Source organism: Chironomus tepperi, unplaced genomic scaffold (genome assembly GCF_022539635.2).
Source record: "Chironomus tepperi strain 1889 unplaced genomic scaffold, CSIRO-AGI_Ctep_v1 contig_11, whole genome shotgun sequence".
NCBI classification, from domain to species: domain Eukaryota; kingdom Metazoa; phylum Arthropoda; class Insecta; order Diptera; family Chironomidae; genus Chironomus; species Chironomus tepperi.
Window position 1 is genome coordinate 439,223 of NW_027226133.1, and position 18,604 is coordinate 457,826.

General features: G+C 31.0%; 2 protein-coding genes across 4 annotated transcripts in view; both read left to right on the forward strand.

Moving 5' to 3' along the window:
- Positions 1-205: 205 nt before the first annotated feature.
- On the forward strand, positions 206-4,542 carry LOC139087589 (superkiller complex protein 3). The gene is made up of 5 exons (XM_070636440.1): positions 206-371; positions 427-3,385; positions 3,649-3,802; positions 3,868-4,042; positions 4,167-4,542. The coding sequence occupies exons 1-5, from the start codon at positions 282-284 to the stop codon at positions 4,491-4,493; spliced, it is 3,705 nt and encodes a 1,234-aa protein (XP_070492541.1). The 5' UTR covers positions 206-281; the 3' UTR covers positions 4,494-4,542.
- Positions 4,543-4,746: 204 nt separating this feature from the next.
- nahoda overlaps positions 4,747-18,604 on the forward strand; it is a 92,687-nt gene continuing 78,829 nt past the window's right edge. For 2 of the 3 annotated variants that reach the window (XM_070636408.1, XM_070636418.1), the window contains exon 1: positions 4,749-5,079. The gene's annotated coding sequence lies outside the window, so the exon portion shown is untranslated. Of the gene's footprint in view, positions 5,080-18,604 lie in introns of all 3 variants that reach the window. The other variant, XM_070636427.1, reaches the window with a different exon arrangement.

The following is an 18,604-nucleotide window of genomic DNA, read 5'->3' on the forward strand; positions in this document are numbered from 1 at the left end:
TCATCTTTACACGTCCATCCATCTTGTGGTCCTTCTTTGATCCTGTGACTTCTGATACATCATCATTTAGAACTGAATACAGTATAACGGTTGTTCATCTTTCAAATTTCCAGGAAAAATATCTACTCCGGTTGCAAAACAAGTTTTCCCGGGAATTTCAAAAAATTAATGACAGTTATTTTTTGCACTCCACAAAGACGTGAAGTTGAATCTTTTGTTTACATGTTGAGATCATAAAACTAATTTGTAAAACATTAATTTTATCGTACTATATCTTCACAATGAGTAGTAAAGAAGTAAAGAATTTATTAAAAGAAGCTCGAGAAGCAATAAAAAGCAAAGCTTTTCCAGTGGCAATTAGAAAATGCAAGGTAAAATGACAATTAATAAATTTTGTCGGCAAATTCTGATGTTTTATTTATCTAGGAAGCATTAACTCACGATAAGAAGAATGGAATGGCTTATATTCTAATGGGAGCTGCATATCAAGAGACTGACAAGAGTGAGGCAGCAAAATGCTTGAGAAAGGCTTGTGAATTATCTGATGATTGCAAATTGTTGGCATATCAAGGATTGGCAAATTGTGTTACAGTTAAGGAATTGCCTGAAGTATACGAAGAACTGTTAAAGCTCGTGCCTGATAAGTATCTTGATTATTATTCAAAATTAACATCCTTAGTTCTACAAGATCAGATCAAGGATTATGAATTACTCACAAAAATATTCTGTAATGAAATTAAAGTCGATAATGAAGAACGGAAGTTCGCAGCATTGAGAAGTTTGTTGAATGTCTTCATGAAGAATCGTGATGAGTCATTTGAGAAACATAAAGATGAATTTTTGGAATGTCTTGAAGTGGGAATACAGGACAAAAATCATGTGTATCATGTCGACATCTATCAATATTATTTCAAGATCCTTTATAGTAAGGAACGATACGGAGATTTAGTCAAAGCAGCTGAGGAAATGACCATCATCTACACAACTAATGTCATTCCACTTGAATGGATCTGCAAAGTGTACATTGATAATGAAAATAACCAGAATTTTAAGATCAGTGAGAATCTGAAGTCAAACTTTGGACTCTACGTTGAAAGACTGCTTGAAATCAATCCAAACTCAATTTTAGGACTTACAGCAAGTGCATTAGTCAAATATGCAATTGGTGATTTAGCTGGATCTAGAGATATTTTGCTTAAAGTAAATGAACTACAGCCAAACTGGTCATTATGCTTGAAGAGATTAGCAATGATTAATCAGAGATTCCGTGCCTACTTATTAGCTGAATTGCTTTACAGACAATTAAAAAATGTTGATATTAATCTTGCCGAGATGTTGATAGAACAGCATGATAAGAATAAGGTCATAGAAGGCATAGAAATTTGCAAAAATAACTTAACGGACACAAAATCCACGGAGTTAATTATAAAAGGCAACATTTATTTAGGAAATATAAGTGAGGCCGAAAAGCTTCTCGAAAATTTACATCAAAGTGAGAACGTGCAGCTTATTAAAGCTCTTCTTCTTCGTTCAAAAGGTGAGAATGAAAATGCAATTGAAATTTTGCGAGAAAATGAAACTCACGAAGCCTTCCTGGAAGTTGGCAAACTTTTGTTTGACGAAAAGAAATTTGATGAGTCACTAATTAGTATTTTAAAAGCAACTAAATTAGACCCAAACAATTCCGAATGCTTTTACTGGCTGGGAAAAATTTACATGACAAATAATGACGAGGCAAGAAGTAAAAAGTGCTTTGAAAAATGTCTCAACTTAAATCCACAGAATGAGAAGGCAATTGCCATACTGTCAGCAATCTATCGCAAAAATAAAGATTGGGATCAGAATTTACTGATTTTGGAAAACTCTGTAAAGACTGTGGACGGTGCATATCAAAAGGCTGCATTCTTTCAACTCGGTTTACATCATCTTGCACAACAGAATTGCGACAATGCAATTACGGCATTTAGAAATTCATTAAAATATGACAAGGAAAATACGGAATGTTGGGAAGCATTAGCTGATGCTTACATGGCTCGAGGATCTTACAATTCAGCATTGAATGTGTTTGAGAAAAGTGTCGAACTTAATCCATCAAATTACTATGCAAAGCTACAAATCGCAAAAGTTAAATACATCCTACAACAATATCAAGAATCAATTGCTGACTATGAAGAATTGCTGTCAATCATTCCTGACTATTTGCCAGCATTAAAAGGCATCGCAGAAAGTCATCTTGGTCGTGCATATTATCTCCATGAAAATCACCGAACAGGCAGAGCACGTGATCACTGTCAAAGTTCACTTTCATTTTTGGAACGTGCTATAAGACAGGAACAGAATTTTATATGTTTATGGCGAACTTTAGGAAATGTTTTTGATTTTGTTGGAAGTTTCCCGGAAATTTACAATTATTTGGATGTGCCAGCAGCAATTGTTTGTGAGAATTTGCCCAAAAAGTTGTGTGGTGATGAGCTTTATGATATTGCATCCAAATGCTATAGTCGATGTCTGAAATTGAGTATGAATAATGATTTTGTGTGGTTTGACTTGATCGCAAATTATTATAGACGTGCGATGAAAAGTACTAAGGAAGATGTAAAGGCTGAGTTCCTCAAACTTGCACTCGACGGCGCCAAACATTTAGTCAAATTAGCACCAACTAAATGGCAAAATTGGAATCTTCTTGGAATCATTTCAGCTACAAAACAAATTGATGATCCAGCACTGGCACAACATTGCTTTATTAAGGCTGTAAATTTAGACAAGAAGACATTTACAAGTTGGTCAAATTTAGGTGTTTTCTATTTAATGAACGGTGAAAGTGCTGTTTATCTTGCAAATAAGGCATTTGAAAAGGCACAACAATCTGACACATCATTCTTAAATGCATGGATTGGACAGGCATGGATTGCAGAATTAATTGGAGATAGTGACGAAGCAATGGACTTATTTAGACATTGCACTCAATTAGGATATCATCATGAATCGTCCATTGGATACTCAAATTTCGTATGTTCTGTCTTAAATAAGCCTGACTATGCTAGTAATCCGAAATATGAGTATGCAATAGATAAAATGTATGCAATTCCAATGGCACTTGACAATATCAAATGGCATTGCTTGGATGAATCGGATGCAACATTTGAAGCATGGTGTTTTATTGGATATCTTAGTAAGTGTCAGAAACTGTACAGTCAATCCATTCATGCTTATGAAAAAGCTTCAGCATTGACTGATGATGTCGTACTTAAGGATAAGTGCCTCACAGATTTAGGCTTCGGTTATTTGAAGGTTAATGAGAATAAAAAGGCAGCAAAAGCGTTTAGTGATGTAAAAGAAGCGACGTTCATGTCAACAGTTGGACTTGCAATGGCACTTTATAAAGGTATTTAAATTTTACATTTAAATTTTTACCGTTATTTTTAAATTTTTTTGAAAATTACTTCTTTTAAATCTATTTTGACCGTTATTTTTTTGAATATTTTATGATCGCTAAATTTTATTATGCTATTTAACGTCAATTTAAAACATTTACTGACTACTATTAATTAATAAAATATGCTTGTCAACGATCTCTCATTTCCTCTAACACATAAACTATTATTATTGAATATCGATGAATTTAATTAACTCTAAATCATCAATTAGATGGTCAATATCAAGATTGTTATGAAACGTATCAGAAAGCAGTCGAATGGTTAGCATCGAATGACGAAGAGAAAGCACAAGTATTAATTGCGATGGCTGCAATGATTTACGCCTTTCAAGGAGCTGAAGATGCAAAAATGGTTTTATTTCAATGGTAATTTATATCCCGTGTAATATACAACATAAATTTTAAATGCTTCTTCCTCTTTCAACATACAGCATTGGACTTTCGCCGACACCGGTCGAAGGACTTTTATCTCTGTGCGCAATCAGCTTATTACATAAAGATAAACAACTTGGGGAGTTGGTTATGAAGGAATTGAGAAATCATGAGAAGGACTTGAAGTATGGACATCACGTTTCCTTTATGATGGCGCAGTTTTATATCAAATATGTGAGTATTTAAAATGTCGTTAAATTTCAAATTTAAAAAGCAATCAAAATATGAATTTTTAAAGACCGTTAATTTTTGAATTAAAAATAAACGTTAAAAATTAACAATTTTCTCATTAATACAGGAATCTAAAACCACCGCAATTGCATACATCTCATCAAGAATTCACGAATTTCCGGACAGACCATTCTTGCGCAAACTGCTCGCAAACATCCTATTAGAAACGTCATCAAATGACAATCTATTAATGAAGGCTGCATGTAGAATGGCTGAAAGCTCTTTAATACTAAGAATAATGAATAAGGAAGTTATGTCATCAGAAGAAGCCGCAGAGCTCTTGACATTAGCAAGCATGACAATCAAAAAAGTCGATTCAAATATTTCAAAAATGTTCGCTCAAAAAGCCATCCATATTTGTCCCACTTACTGGAAAGTCTTGAAAATTCATTAAGCCTTTATCGTAAATTGTTCAATAAATATTTTTTTCGATTATCAAAACAGATTAACGATGTCATTATTAGATTTCATCTTCTAGTCATGCGTTCAAGTCTTCTTATTGACTGTAAATTCCACGTTTTGTTTACAAGCATTTCGCGCGTGATCGATCAGCGCCCGCTCAAGAGAGTAAAAGAATTGTTTGGTGAGCGGAAAGAAACAGACACAAGAAAAAGCAACAAACGAGTTTAAGACGATCGTGTTGACTCTCTCAGTCGTTTAGAGTAACTTGCCGTGTTAACTTCGTAACGATATTCATATTATTTTTTGTCTGTGTCTAAAATTGTGTTTATTTTCCATATTCAGCAAGAAAGTGGAATTCCAACGTGAATTTCTCGTTTAATGCAAAATAAAAAAAAAAGAAATGAAAAAATAAATAAAAATTTGCAGATCAAAAAAAGCTTTGATTCTTATAAAATTGTCGAAAATAATCGAAATATTGTGTAGAAGTGAATACAAAAAGACAACAATTCAAATGGATTATTAAGATTTGTTACTATTTTTGCAAAACCGTCCAGAGAACAAAAACACAAATTCGAAAGGTGAGAAGAAAAAAAATCGCTTTCATTTTATATATTCGATCAAGTTATACAAAAAATGTGAATGGCTAAAAAATTGTGAATTGTGATGAAAAACCGACAAAACGAGTTGAGATTCATATGTGAATACATTAAAGCCACCAACACGAAAATTTGTTTGGTATTACGAAATGCCAAAAATTATTTTTTTGTATATTTGCGCGCAGATGAGTAATGAAACAGATATTCTTTGACAATCCAAGGATTAATGATTTCGGGGAACGAAATTAAATTTTTGCAGCTATATAAAATTGCAATATCGCATGTTTGATGAACTCATGTGTGTTATTTATCTTTTTCTTGTGATCTTGCTGCTTCTTTTGACTCCCTTGGTGTTGTTTTGGGAGATTTTTCTGATGATTTTGTGACAATTTTCAAATAATTGTAAATATACTGTATTTTAGGATACTAAAAGCTTTACCAAAATAAGAATATAGGATTGAAAAAGTCAAAAAATTTAGCATGATTCCCAGAAGTAAACAAGTAAATCAACTTTATATGATTTGAACCTTTTAATCAAAAAATACCATTATGAATAACTAGAAGTCGACTAAAATTTATATGAAGCTGAGTCGACTTAAATCGACCTTTTCATACAAAATCCAAGTCCACTTCGAGCTTTGGTATTATGCAAATGCAAAAGTTATCAAAAATAAGCTAAAATGAATCCAAAAATTCCCTCAAGGGCTCTTGTTAATCATAATAATAACTCTAAGAAGATTTTTTAAGATATTTCAATATTCTTCCAAAAGAAACATAAAAACGACGATGAATGATGATTCCAAAACAGAGATATAAACGGAAGTTGAAAATGAGATTATCATCAATAACGTATTTAACGTAGAAGTCAGACTTTATTTTTGTGTAAATCGAGATAATTTAATAGTAAATTAAATCTTATTTATACTTTTATTTCATTGAAGTTTGCAACCTTTAACGTGTATAATACGTGCTATAAAGAAACAGTTATGGATTCATCCATTATATGTATTTTATTTTTGTATAAAAGAAATAGAAGAAAATTGGAGCATCATCATTTGAAAAGAAACAAAATAAAAAGAAAATTGAAAGTTTACCATCGAGTATCATGCACGAAACATTCTTTAAATCAAGATGGACTCATGTCAGTAACCTTTAATAGATGAATGGATATAAAGCATAACTGAATTGGGTCGATTGGCTATGATGTCAATTATTTTAACTCTAGCTTCTGTTCTATTGCTGTTTAACAAATCATATGAATCATGAAAAAAGTCTGAAATTTCAATATTTCATTGACTTAACTTGTAAACAGTCCCAAAAGAATTGATTAAAGTACTTCATAGTCGATCGAGTCAATTCTCCACGGGAGAATTTTAATTCTAATTTATTTCAATTGTTTTCCAACATTTCGCGGCTTTATCATCAGCAAGCTACGTACGTTGAAGTAGCATACAATAAAATACCTTTTATTTTCCTTCCATCATAAATGCACAATTTTCACATGAATAATGCGAATAAAATAGAATTCCAATATAAATCTAAGCAATCATTGAAAATAGAATACATTTTCTGTGAGATAATTGAATTTTAAAATGCAAAAAGCGAATCGGGATTCAAATGAAATTAAAAACCATTTTTATTTCATTCTCTCTTTCTCTCCACTTCCAATTGAATTTCTGTTTTGTGTTAGTTAGACATCACATCATCGCATATATAGCAATTAAATTCATGCTTCTAAAATGTATATATGAGTAGATTCTACATCTTAGTGACTCAACACTGAATATAGAAAGACAGATTATACGATCACCGCTATTGTTACTACTATTATACTGCACTGAAGTCATTCGTTATTGTTTTATGGAAAATAAGTTTTATTTGCAATAATTGAATGGAACAGTTATTGAAATTTGCGGAATTTATTGATATTGAGTCAAATTCTGGGTTGTGTTCAACAAGGAAGTCGAAAATTTGCGGTAATAAGAAGTAAGAAATTGTAATTCATAATCCAAAACTGTTGATTAATACAGATTTCGAATTGACAATAGATTTGACTTTCCCTGGTGTACATTATGACTATTCAATGTCAAGTTCTGTCGTATTCTTGTTCATTCAGTTTTAAATCAAATTGTAAGCACTTAGTTCAGCGTTAAGTTAATTAAAATTTACAAAAACTAAGCACAGCTGCCCAAATATCAAAGCCTCAACAATTTTGCTAATGATGAAGAAATAAATCTCATTGTACATTAACTTTCTGGGTCTTTTGAACCATTTTTCAACAAAAAAAGTAAAATTATCAATTCGATTTACTTCTTTTCATTCTTCCCAAAAAACTACCTAGTGATTGTCGGTAAAAGTAAACAATGATGAAGATACAATCATAATATTTTCATAAATTACTCAGTAAATGAGTCTACATACCACAGTTCAACCTTGAAATCCAACGAGATTTGACTGAGATGCAGTTATATTTCTTAATTTATTCTTTACTCAATAGCTCCGCGAAAAATATTTGTGGAATGCTCTTATTTAGCCGACCTGTGCACGAAATTGTAAAAAAAAAAATGAGAAAAAGACAGACGTAGAGTAGCATAAAGTGTTTCTCCCTCTCACCTATTGACAACAACGTGAAAAAAATGCAAATCATGAAAACTAAATCAAGGTTGTTATTTCAATACATATATTATTATTATTTTTAAGAAGTAAAGACAACAACAACCGTTGTAAGCTAGCTTTAATAAACAATCACAAGTGATGTCCATTTATGCTGTTGAAAGAGTTGAGCAAAAAAATTAAATTCTTGATGACCTTTGAAAATTGAGAAACTTTATCATAAAAAGCAACAAGACACCTGCATTAAATGAAATTTAATTGGAAATATTTTGCAGTACCCTTGAGGAGAGTTTTCTGTTCGATTTATGATTATAATTCTAGACGACTAGTCTGATGTCTGAGAGCTGCTGGGGATTAACATTGATTTGAATGTATTTTGATGGGTGTTATGAGTCTAAGTTGGGGCCATGTATGATTATGATTTGAGTGTTATTTGAGAAAGTTTACACATTTTAATGAGTTTGTGATGTGACTGATTGAAGTTTGAGCTCTTAAGTGATCAAATCTATTAAAAATCTATCAATTTCATAAGATTCAGTTCCATAAATCAAACTAATCCTGATTTTTAATTGAAAACTTTGAGTTGAACATCAAAAACTACAAGATAGTCATCCTAAACCTGCTAGATAACAATACGTATCCTTACTAGGTCAAAGAAAACAATCTCAATGCGAACAACCACACAGCGTCAGCTTTTAATCATTATTGATCTCATTTAGCATTATTCCAATTATTTAACTTCATATTAAAATGATTATTGAAAACTTTATTAAATAGTGCTGGTGCAGACCTGTGAAAAAAACAACATTTTTTTTCTTCATTCTCTCACTCTGCAATTTTCATTTGCAACGTACAAATAATCATAATAAATTATTGCCTATAATATTGAGCATTCGGAGCAGAAATTTTTGACATTGGTTGTGTCTGCAACCGACCGTAATAATTGAAAGCGATCAATAATTTTAAAGGATTTTTTTTTTTTTGTGGGATAAAACCATTGACTGGAGTAAAATGACATATGTACAAGGCATGATTATTGACTTTTGGACAATTGTCCAATAATAAGTGATTTTTTTATTTGTCCAAAATGCAATTAATTTAACACCAATTGTTAATCTTAATTGAATGCAATTTTTCATTATTTAATATTGATTGCTTAATTAATTATTTAACCGACATGAGTAGCACATGTCCAACATAGAAGCAATTTTTTTTCTGGTGCAATTTTTACATGCCCGTGTACAAAATTGTATTATTATGTGAACTATTGAACATAAATGGCGTGAAATGATTATGAAATTTTTACATACTTGTTAAATGTAAATTATCACCGACATAACGATGAACGATGAGTATGCAAAGTAAGTCACATCTTTAACTCATACATCGTGATGTACACCACAGTAATAAAATATTGAATTAAGTAATAATCGTCATTATGCAACACTATAGATATTATAAATTGTGATAAATTAATTTTCAAATATTCCCCATGGCATCCAATGACTGATTACTTTTCCCAATCGCTTTTTGATAGTCTCATACAGCATATACATAAATGTTATGCGAATAATTTCATATTTTGTTTTCATCATCATTTCATTTAAATTACACTCTCGCGAAATGAAAATTTGCCGCTCAATTGACGCATTGAAGGATTCATGAATCAAGTGGTAGCAAGCGGAGAAAGTTGGTTAAGAAAGGCCGCACTTGATAAACATATTTTTTTATGCGAATTTAAAAGTCATTTCATAAGAAAACTACCTCCTCATGTCTGTTGTCGCCTTCTGATAAAGATAACTTGGAGTTGATTACATATTTTGCTGATATTTGAGGCGTTGCTGCTGTACATGCGTGACATTGTTGCCGATTTTAATTTATTTTGTGCAAGTTTTAGTTCAATTTCTTCCAATTCTGTTTTATTTAATTCAATTCAGTTTGATTCAGTTCAAATCAGTTGAATTCTGTTCAATTCAGTCTAAATCTGCTGAATTCTGTTCAATTCAGTTCAAATCAGCTGAACTCAGTTCAATTCAGTCAAATTCAGCTCAATCCAGTTAAATTCAATCAAGCCTTATTAGTTATTCAACGCGTAAAAATGCGTCAAAGCTACAAAAGCCACCTCATCTCACAACTTTTCCCGCTACGCAGATACAACATAAATTTCAAAAACTGGAAAAGGAAGACGAGAAGAGAATAAGAAAAACTAACTTGTGACGGCATGAATGACAAATTTTTATTTGCATCATCAAGCAACTTATTTTTCTCTCTCATTACTATACAAAGTCGTATGCCAAAGTACTTACTTTATCATTTTACAGGAAGCATGCGACACTGAAACGGAAGCAATTTTTCTCCCATGTTTTTTTTTTAAATGATTAAACAGCTTTAAAATTCAATTTGCCTATCATACTATCAGATAAAGTGATTTCTATTGCCTACGAAGCGTGATTGATGAAGCCATCTATCACATTATTGAACTTTCGTCATCAACTAACGAATGCTTTGCATGCGTCTCGCGTAATGTTATCTCATAAATCCGCCAAATGTTTGTTTCTTCATGCCAATGCTTAAACATTCCCTATGCTTCTCTATTATATTTGCGATATGTAATGTTGCCGATTGTGCAATACACTGGAACGTGATTATTACGAAAAAAATAAAATTATTTTGTTTTCGTACTCCAGTTTTTCTTCCAATATATGTGTGCAATAATGTGGCATGTGGATGGTATGTAAGGCATAGAAGCTTACTTAAGCAGTTTAAATTGGATTGTCTTTGTTATTCTGTTGATTTGAAATTAGATTGGAAGATTTTATTGAGTTTTATCTCATGGGAGGAATTGAATTCAATTTTGTATTGGATTTTTATCATTTATCTAACATTTTGGACATGGATTCCTAGTGAAGCATATGGAAAAGGCTTCAGATGATTTCGTGTGGCTTCCAAATGGCTACCAAATGAAGGCAGATAGCGTTAATAAATGAGTCCGTGAAGGAGCCTTAACTGAGTCGTGATGAAGACTTTTTCATTGTTTTGCAACTTGGACACGAAGGCATTTAACATTTGCTCTATCAAAATGTCTAGACTAACATACCATGCATATGTCTTCATACATTAGATAGCCAACAACACGAAGTAACTTCACAAGAGTGTCCAACTCTAAAAAAGTACCGTAAAATTGACTATATGCAATTATTTTATTGAATTTTAGTGTCTTTACATGTTCGACTGAACAATACATCAAAATTGAATATGCTCTCGAAAGGAAGCATAATTCTTTTTTTTATATTCCCTTTGAAAATTAAATTGATCATTGAAAGTGAATTTCAACAATGTTGTCGATTATTGTATTACAGTTATTACATTTCATTGTCATTGAATGTGTTTTAAAACTGAAATGATTTCTTTTACTTCTGGCTCTACAAAGAAAAGCTCAATCTTTTTTTAAAAAAAAATAAGATAATGCTTAAGCTCTCAAGCTGAGAAAATTATATCATGAAATCGAAACTGTTGTGACATCAATGATTTCTTTTTTTTTTTCTTTCCATTTTCGAGTCATTGATTACGAATGCAATAAAATAGCGACTAATAATCTCCACAATTTCTGCTCATGTTTAATTGAAGACTTTTCAAAAAAAAAAGTATAAAAATTTTCTCAGAAAATTAGACTCAATTATGTGACTCATGAATGTAAGAATTCAGTGCTCTTTCATTAAATCAGTACGACATAAAATTAACAGTAAGGCAAGAGTAAAAGAAGACATGTACGTGATGACATGAGCTTCAAAAACATTCTTGTATTACATTCATTGCTATTAATCCAAGGGTGGCGATGTTTTAACTCTAGAACATGAGTTAGAGCTGTTAAGTTTGATTATAGTGAGTCATCGTCTTAATATGAATTTGCATATGAAATTGAATTAGGAAATGTTTGATATTTAACGTTGACGTGTGCGTGAGTTCAAAATAAATATTGTTCTGGGACTGAGAATATCTTGAGAATAGCTTAGAACTGTCCAGATGTTGAACAAACTAAGTTGTTTGCTTTTAAGTAGAGAGCGAAACCGAACTGCTTACCATCGACGTATTAACGGAATTAACGGTAGGATTCGAAGCTTTCCTGAATTTACCAGGGAAAGTTGAGTCGAATTCAAGCTCTGCTGTTAAGTTAGAAGCTGATTGACGAATTGACAAATTTTAGAACTCGACCCTAAATTAAGTAGAAAATGAACCATTTTTAAACAGAAATCACATCTTCAAAAGCAGTTTGTCGTTGCTTCAAGTATCACATCTAGTTCCATTAATGCAAAAACTAACCAAATTTATTCCAAAACCAACAAGACATTCCAACGGATCAATTTTGACCCCAAAAAAGAATCCTCAAAAATTTCACTTCTAATTCAACAATTTCCATTCCCTTGACTCTCAATCGATGTCCAAACTGTATAAATTTATTCAGCACAAAAAAACCAGTTGTTTTTATGGTGCGATGAAATAATAAGAAGTGTACAGCTGTGATTGCGGCTCAGCAGAGGAAAAAAAATCTTCTTCACGTCTTTTTTTTCTTTTCATTACTTTTTTGACGGCAATCTCATCGCTACTTGAATTATTCTTCTGTATTGAATCATGTATGAGAATGAATAATAATTAATAGTTTATTATGCAATTGATGTTCACGTTACAAGAAAACAATGAGGCAACTCAATCAAGCACATGCAGATGCCAATTTGTTATTAATAAATGTGGAAAATTTCTGTAGAAATCGTAATTTTTTGTATGAAAAATGAGAATTTTGTGGTGATTTTGTCAGATTTTTCAAGAGTTAGATTGAAGTGTAGCTTGATTTAGAATGTTCTGGAGTTGAGATATAGGATGATTGAGTATAAAGTGGTACTATAGATTGGGATTGTGTTAATGTTCTACGGAAAATCCAAGAATTTCTTAAATTACCTAGATAAGAGTCTCGTCATGCTCTCAGATCATCTATCTATTAGACAACAAAACATCAACAACATCTCAGATACTCAAATCACACAAAAGTCTCCTCAAGGTATGAAGCATAAAACCAATCATCATGTTTCTACACATCTATCTACATATTGAATCTCAATTTGTTGTATAAAATCGTCCGATATAGTTTTCATTATATTTATTTTCTATTTTGATGCACTTCGTAGCAGTAATGTGTGTATATAAATTGGTTATTGTGGAATACAAGAGAGAGTCATTTATGAATTACTAATTCATGCGAATATATTAAATAAATCATATACATTTGTTGCCCCCTTCATGTACACATTGAAGTGTACAACTTCGTATTATAATATGAACGTATCTATGCATGATGAAAGTTGAAAATTGCGGACTGTTTACCCATTTTATGCCATATAGATTGAAAACAAATTTCTAATTCAATTATTTTTAATGGATATACGATTAAATTATCGAATTTCATTAATTTGCTAAAATAATGCTGAACATTATGAGGAGATTTTTTGACCTATGATTTTTTATTTTTGCTGCTGCTAATGCAGCGAAATCTCTTGTACAGCAAATTGAATACTATTTTATTCATTCATAAAATCACAAAAATATGTATATAAAGAGAACTCAAAGCTAATGACGATAAATAAGCACATAAGTATCGACTGTATTTTATTTTTTTGAATAATACGGGATAATGGTTATGGGAAAAAAGTGACTACGCTCCACAGAAGACACAGTGCAGAAAATCATGTAGAAAGCAAATAATTGCACAATTATATAATTTTCAATAAGCTGTAATTGTAAAGTTGTTGGAATGTCAAAAAATCATTTCATATTGGTTATCTGACAGTGCATGAAAGGGAAAAGAAGTGTTTTCACTTCTTTTGTGGACATTGATGGTTAGTATAACGAATAGTTGCTGATGGGTAATTTTATGTCATTGCTAACTTTTACTTCACAATGATCCACAATTTTTTGCTGATGATTGAACTAAAAAAGTTAAGTTTTTAATGAAGATGACTCGAGGTTAATTTCACGGAAGTTGATAGATATCTTTGAATAAATTAGTGTAGATTCTGCTGCCAAATGTACAAGTTTCAGATTGCATAATAATTTTTTGGATTTCATGCTGGTTGTCTGATGCCCCTGTGGTGTGATGCGATCAACGTGTCGCATTTTTTTTACCAGATGGCTAGTTTAACTTAGTCTCCACGTGGCTAAAATGGTTTGGAATTTTTTGCTGTGTGAAATTCTTAAATTGGATTGAATTTATAAGCGATTTGTATTAGATGTGTGATATGATCAGACTTTAGAAGATTCGTGGGGTATTTCCATGGCTATTACCCTGATTTGTGCTTAAAATGGGAATAATTCATTTGTTTTCATATCAAATTCATCAATGATAATTCCTAAACAAGTCAATAATCAATGAATCTTCAATTTATTCCACCAATATCACTCTTTAATCATGTAATGCTTACCAAAAATAGTACAACATCAAAAATACCAAAATAATCCAGCCTTTAAATCAACTTTGACACTAAAACATGTTTTCATCTCTCCTATAAAATCCAACACAATAGAAATTTATTTTAGAATCGCACAAAACAACTCAATTTTGACCTTTAACGTTTCCCCCTTTTTCTTGCTAAAAATCCTCAATAAAAGCTCATTTTTATATTTTGTCAAATAAAATTCTTTTTACTGTTGTCACAAAATAAAATTTCCCATTTTATTGTTTTTATGTAAATTGAGATAAGAAATGACAGAAGAACTTTAAAAAAATCTAAAAGCAGAAAGGAAAAGAATTGACCTTCACGAAAATCCTGTTCAAGAGTTTAAAATAAACATCATCCAAAATGAGACAAGAATTTTTTTTTTGGCTGATTTCTTAATATGTACACGTATTTGACTATTTTGTGTTTTGGATGTCGCACGAGGAAAACAAGTTTATTTAAAAGCTTTTTTTTATTTTCTTTTTGTGTTTATTTTTTTTTCGTAAATGATGTTTCATTTGAAAGATACAAAAATAATAAGATTTATGATATATTTTTTACTCGCAATACTTTATAGGCTATAAATATGTCGCAATGTCTAAATGAAAAGAAAACCTGTAATAAAGTTGAAGGTAAAAGTGTGCGTGTGACACGATTGAAAATATAATCCACCTTACAGATCTTTAATGCCTCTATATTATTGTAAAGATTGCGTTTATTAACATCTCTTTATTTACCACCTGAGATTCCACCAAAAATATATATTTATTTATCTTCTTTCTTTCTTTTTTGGCAAAATTTTTTTCATATTCCTATGCCTTTACCGTTTTTTATTGCCAAATGAGCTGGCAAAAGTATTTGTGTCAACATTTATTTACTTATCGCGATTTTTTAGAGGAATTTTTCAAGATTTTTTTGATGAAAAGAAAACTGATATGGTGGAAGGTCGTTGTCATATTTATGATTCTTTTTTGTCAACAACTATTGATGTCAATGTGAAGTGTGACATTGGGAACATCCTCGATTCTTTGTGATTGCTTGATGTTCTGGGCTGATAAAATTGTTTCATTGTAAGGAAATAAGTTATAAATTTGCAAAATTTATTGTTTGAGAAGCATAACAGTAGTAAATTATTGGAATTCTTGGAGAAACTCGATGGAATTCATGATTGAGACAAAAAAACTAGGAAATAGTGTTTCAACAGTCATTTGAAATTTAAATTGTTGAATGGTTAAAAAAAAATGGCGTATTTTTCTTACTTTAAAAAGAATTTTGATGATAATTAACTAAATATTGATTCATTTGTCAATTTGATTGATAGAAATTGATCAAAAAAGTGGCAGAAGTTATATGACATAATTTAAAAGCAAATTTGAATGCTCATTTTATATGAAAAAACAAAAAAAATTATTTTAAATGATAAATTTGTAAAAAAATGCATTAATTTGATCTTGACCTTAATGCTTAATGAGTAAAATAAGCCGAAAAATATAAAATAATGCAGAAAATTCCATAAATTACCAAAAATTATCTCTTCACCTTTCCACAAATCAACGAGAAAACGTGACTAAATTTATTATCTATTAACAAAATTTGGTGCATATTAAATCATTCAAAATTCAACAAAACCAGTCGAACACAAAACGTTATACTTCAAAAGAAGAAAAATGCGCTGAAAAATTTTCTGTTTATCATTCTTTTACATCCAAAAAATAACACACACAAAAATGTTATGTTGATTCACAAAGATATTAAATTGCTTGAAGTTAATACTCGGCTCAATGCCAGAAAAAATTTCTTCCAAAAATGTTCAATCGAATACATCGAGCATGATAAATTACAAATGATAATCCTAAAAGTCGCTTATTGCATATATTTACTTACATTGAATAAATCGAAGAAGAATAATTTCTTCTTTGACTTTTGTTATGTTTGAAAGATGTCAGAAATCGTTAGAGACAGCGTCGGTGAGACGAAAAAGGGAGGGAATAAAAAGAATAAAATAAGTACTAGCATAGCAACACCTGAGGGGAGCCTTTAGAACATATTAATCTTGATAACAATTTATAATGCTCATGTTTCTTTTTATTCTTCAAAAAAAAAACTTTGTGTATGTGAAATAAGCCGCAGATTTGCGTTCATATCTTCTTCCATCTTTGTCTTTCTTCTTTTCTCCCCCTTTTATCCTTTTTCACCTTTTATTTGTAGTACATTAAAGTGTGAAAAACAGAAAAAAGACACAGCAGAGATGCAAAGAAGAAATAAACGAGAGTAAGCTGAAGTGATTGATGTGCTTATCATGAGACTTTTTTTTCTTTCTACTGTGAACACGTAAGGAACACACAATCAGACTTTTTCATTAAAAAATTTTCCATGAAAATTACTTTATTATGAGGTTGAACAAATGGCTTTTATCGTATTACTCGAACTTTTTTTTGTCTTCTTGGTTTTGATTTTTGGTGAATGATAAAGGACAGTGTTAAACGAATTTTGACTTGATGTCAGTCTTATAGCTAACTTTGGTAATCTTTTTTGGAGAGTAATTCGAAATTTTGGTTGCTGTCTTGTTTCTGGATGTTATTCTAACGAACAGCAAGTATTTCCATTTGATACTCTAATAAACTCAGGTGTGAGCATGAAGAAATTCACTGGAATTGTCCATTCTACTCTAGGACAATTTGAACTGCTTGTATCCAGTGATATAGTTCTAAGCTCTCTTTACTTACTCTTAAATCATAAAAAGCTAAACTCAATTAATATGGACATCATGCTACTGACTATACCTTCTTGCATTCCTCTACTAAAAACAACAAAAAAGCGCCGTTATCAACCGTACCTGACCACTTCCTTACCAATTCTCCTTATTCTCAACTTTTTTGTTGTCTATGGAACCAACAAATGAATATAAAAGAGCAAAAAAAGGAAGGAGTAAGAAGCAAAATCATTAGATTTACATGATGTGGTATAAAGAAAAACAAAGAGAAAAGAGGAACAACAATGTGGTCTGTCGATTATATTATTATATTTTTTTTTGTGTCTAACTTAAAATACATTCTTATTTAATTCGATCATCATTTGCGTGTTGTGGTATGACTACTCGTACAGCCAATTTATTTTTATCAACATGAAAATATCTTCATAAAGGCACACATACACATAGGGAACCACAAGAGGGAGATCACATTACAATGACAATTTTAATTGCTATACCGTGTATATGTAGTTCATCGTAACCTGAAATAATGTAAGAAGCACTTAATCATGTAAGAAGAACATCATGAAGGTGATGAAGAAGTCGAAAGGATGATTCAACTTTATTTTGGATTTACGAAATGAGCAAAAATTTTTTTTTTGCAACTGATCATTAATGTTGCTTACTCGTTTAATTATTTTTAAAGCCAACGCAACTCATTTCTCTTTTCCTATTATGTCACTCTCTTAAATTTCTTACCAATGTGCAATTATTCACATAACTCGTTGTTCTAATTTCTACTTGTTAACTGGGTGTTAGCTTAATGACTTTTTTTTGCTTGGTATTCGGTGAATGAGGTATTATTATAAGGCTGAAAAATTATGTGAATCCGAATTACTATGAAATGGAATTGCTGAAATTATTTTATGGTATATTAATTGAAGTTTGAAATTTATTGTACCTTTTCGCTTGTCCTGCCAATTTTGGTGTCGTAGCTCATTTCGTATCTGATTAAAGTCTATATTAAAGAATTATATAGGCGTACAGAGTAGCAGCTGGATTATAGAGTTTAGATTAGAGTAATAAGACTTTCGTTGTCATCAAAGTGTTGGTTATGAATTGGGACAGTTGAGTATGTTGGGTTTCGAGGTGAAATTGCTGCACCTGGCATTTTTGCAACTCGAATACTTTCCAAGAATGTTGTTATTTTTTCCTGGACTGTATAAAGGTTTTTCAAAATTTGTATTTCTGAACTTCGAATCAATTTGAAGCAAAATTGATGCTTTTAAATCGTAGTAACCAATGAATTCTTGAAAAATCATTTAAATTAGTTTTTCTGAAAGTTTCCTTCAAATTGTGTCGTGTAAAAAAGATGTTGATGTTTTCAACCAAGTTTGCAGCTGTTCCTTTGAATTAAAGCTACGTAAGTTCACAAATTCTCGAATTTCTTGAAGTATTTTATTAGTAGTCAATTTGACAAATTGCAATGATTGAGTCTCAAACCCCAAAAATTAAAACCGCATCAAATGCATTGCATTTCACAGCTTAGCTTCTCATATTTCAATAAATAATTTACTCCATCACAATTCTGAGTAATAAATTTGTTATTTTCTCAGAAATCATATTTTAATAGCTTCAGTCACCTCTCATCAACGCCTATCTAATGAACCAGCACTGCTTAAAACTAAATTTTCTCTCACATTCGCACGAGTGTGTT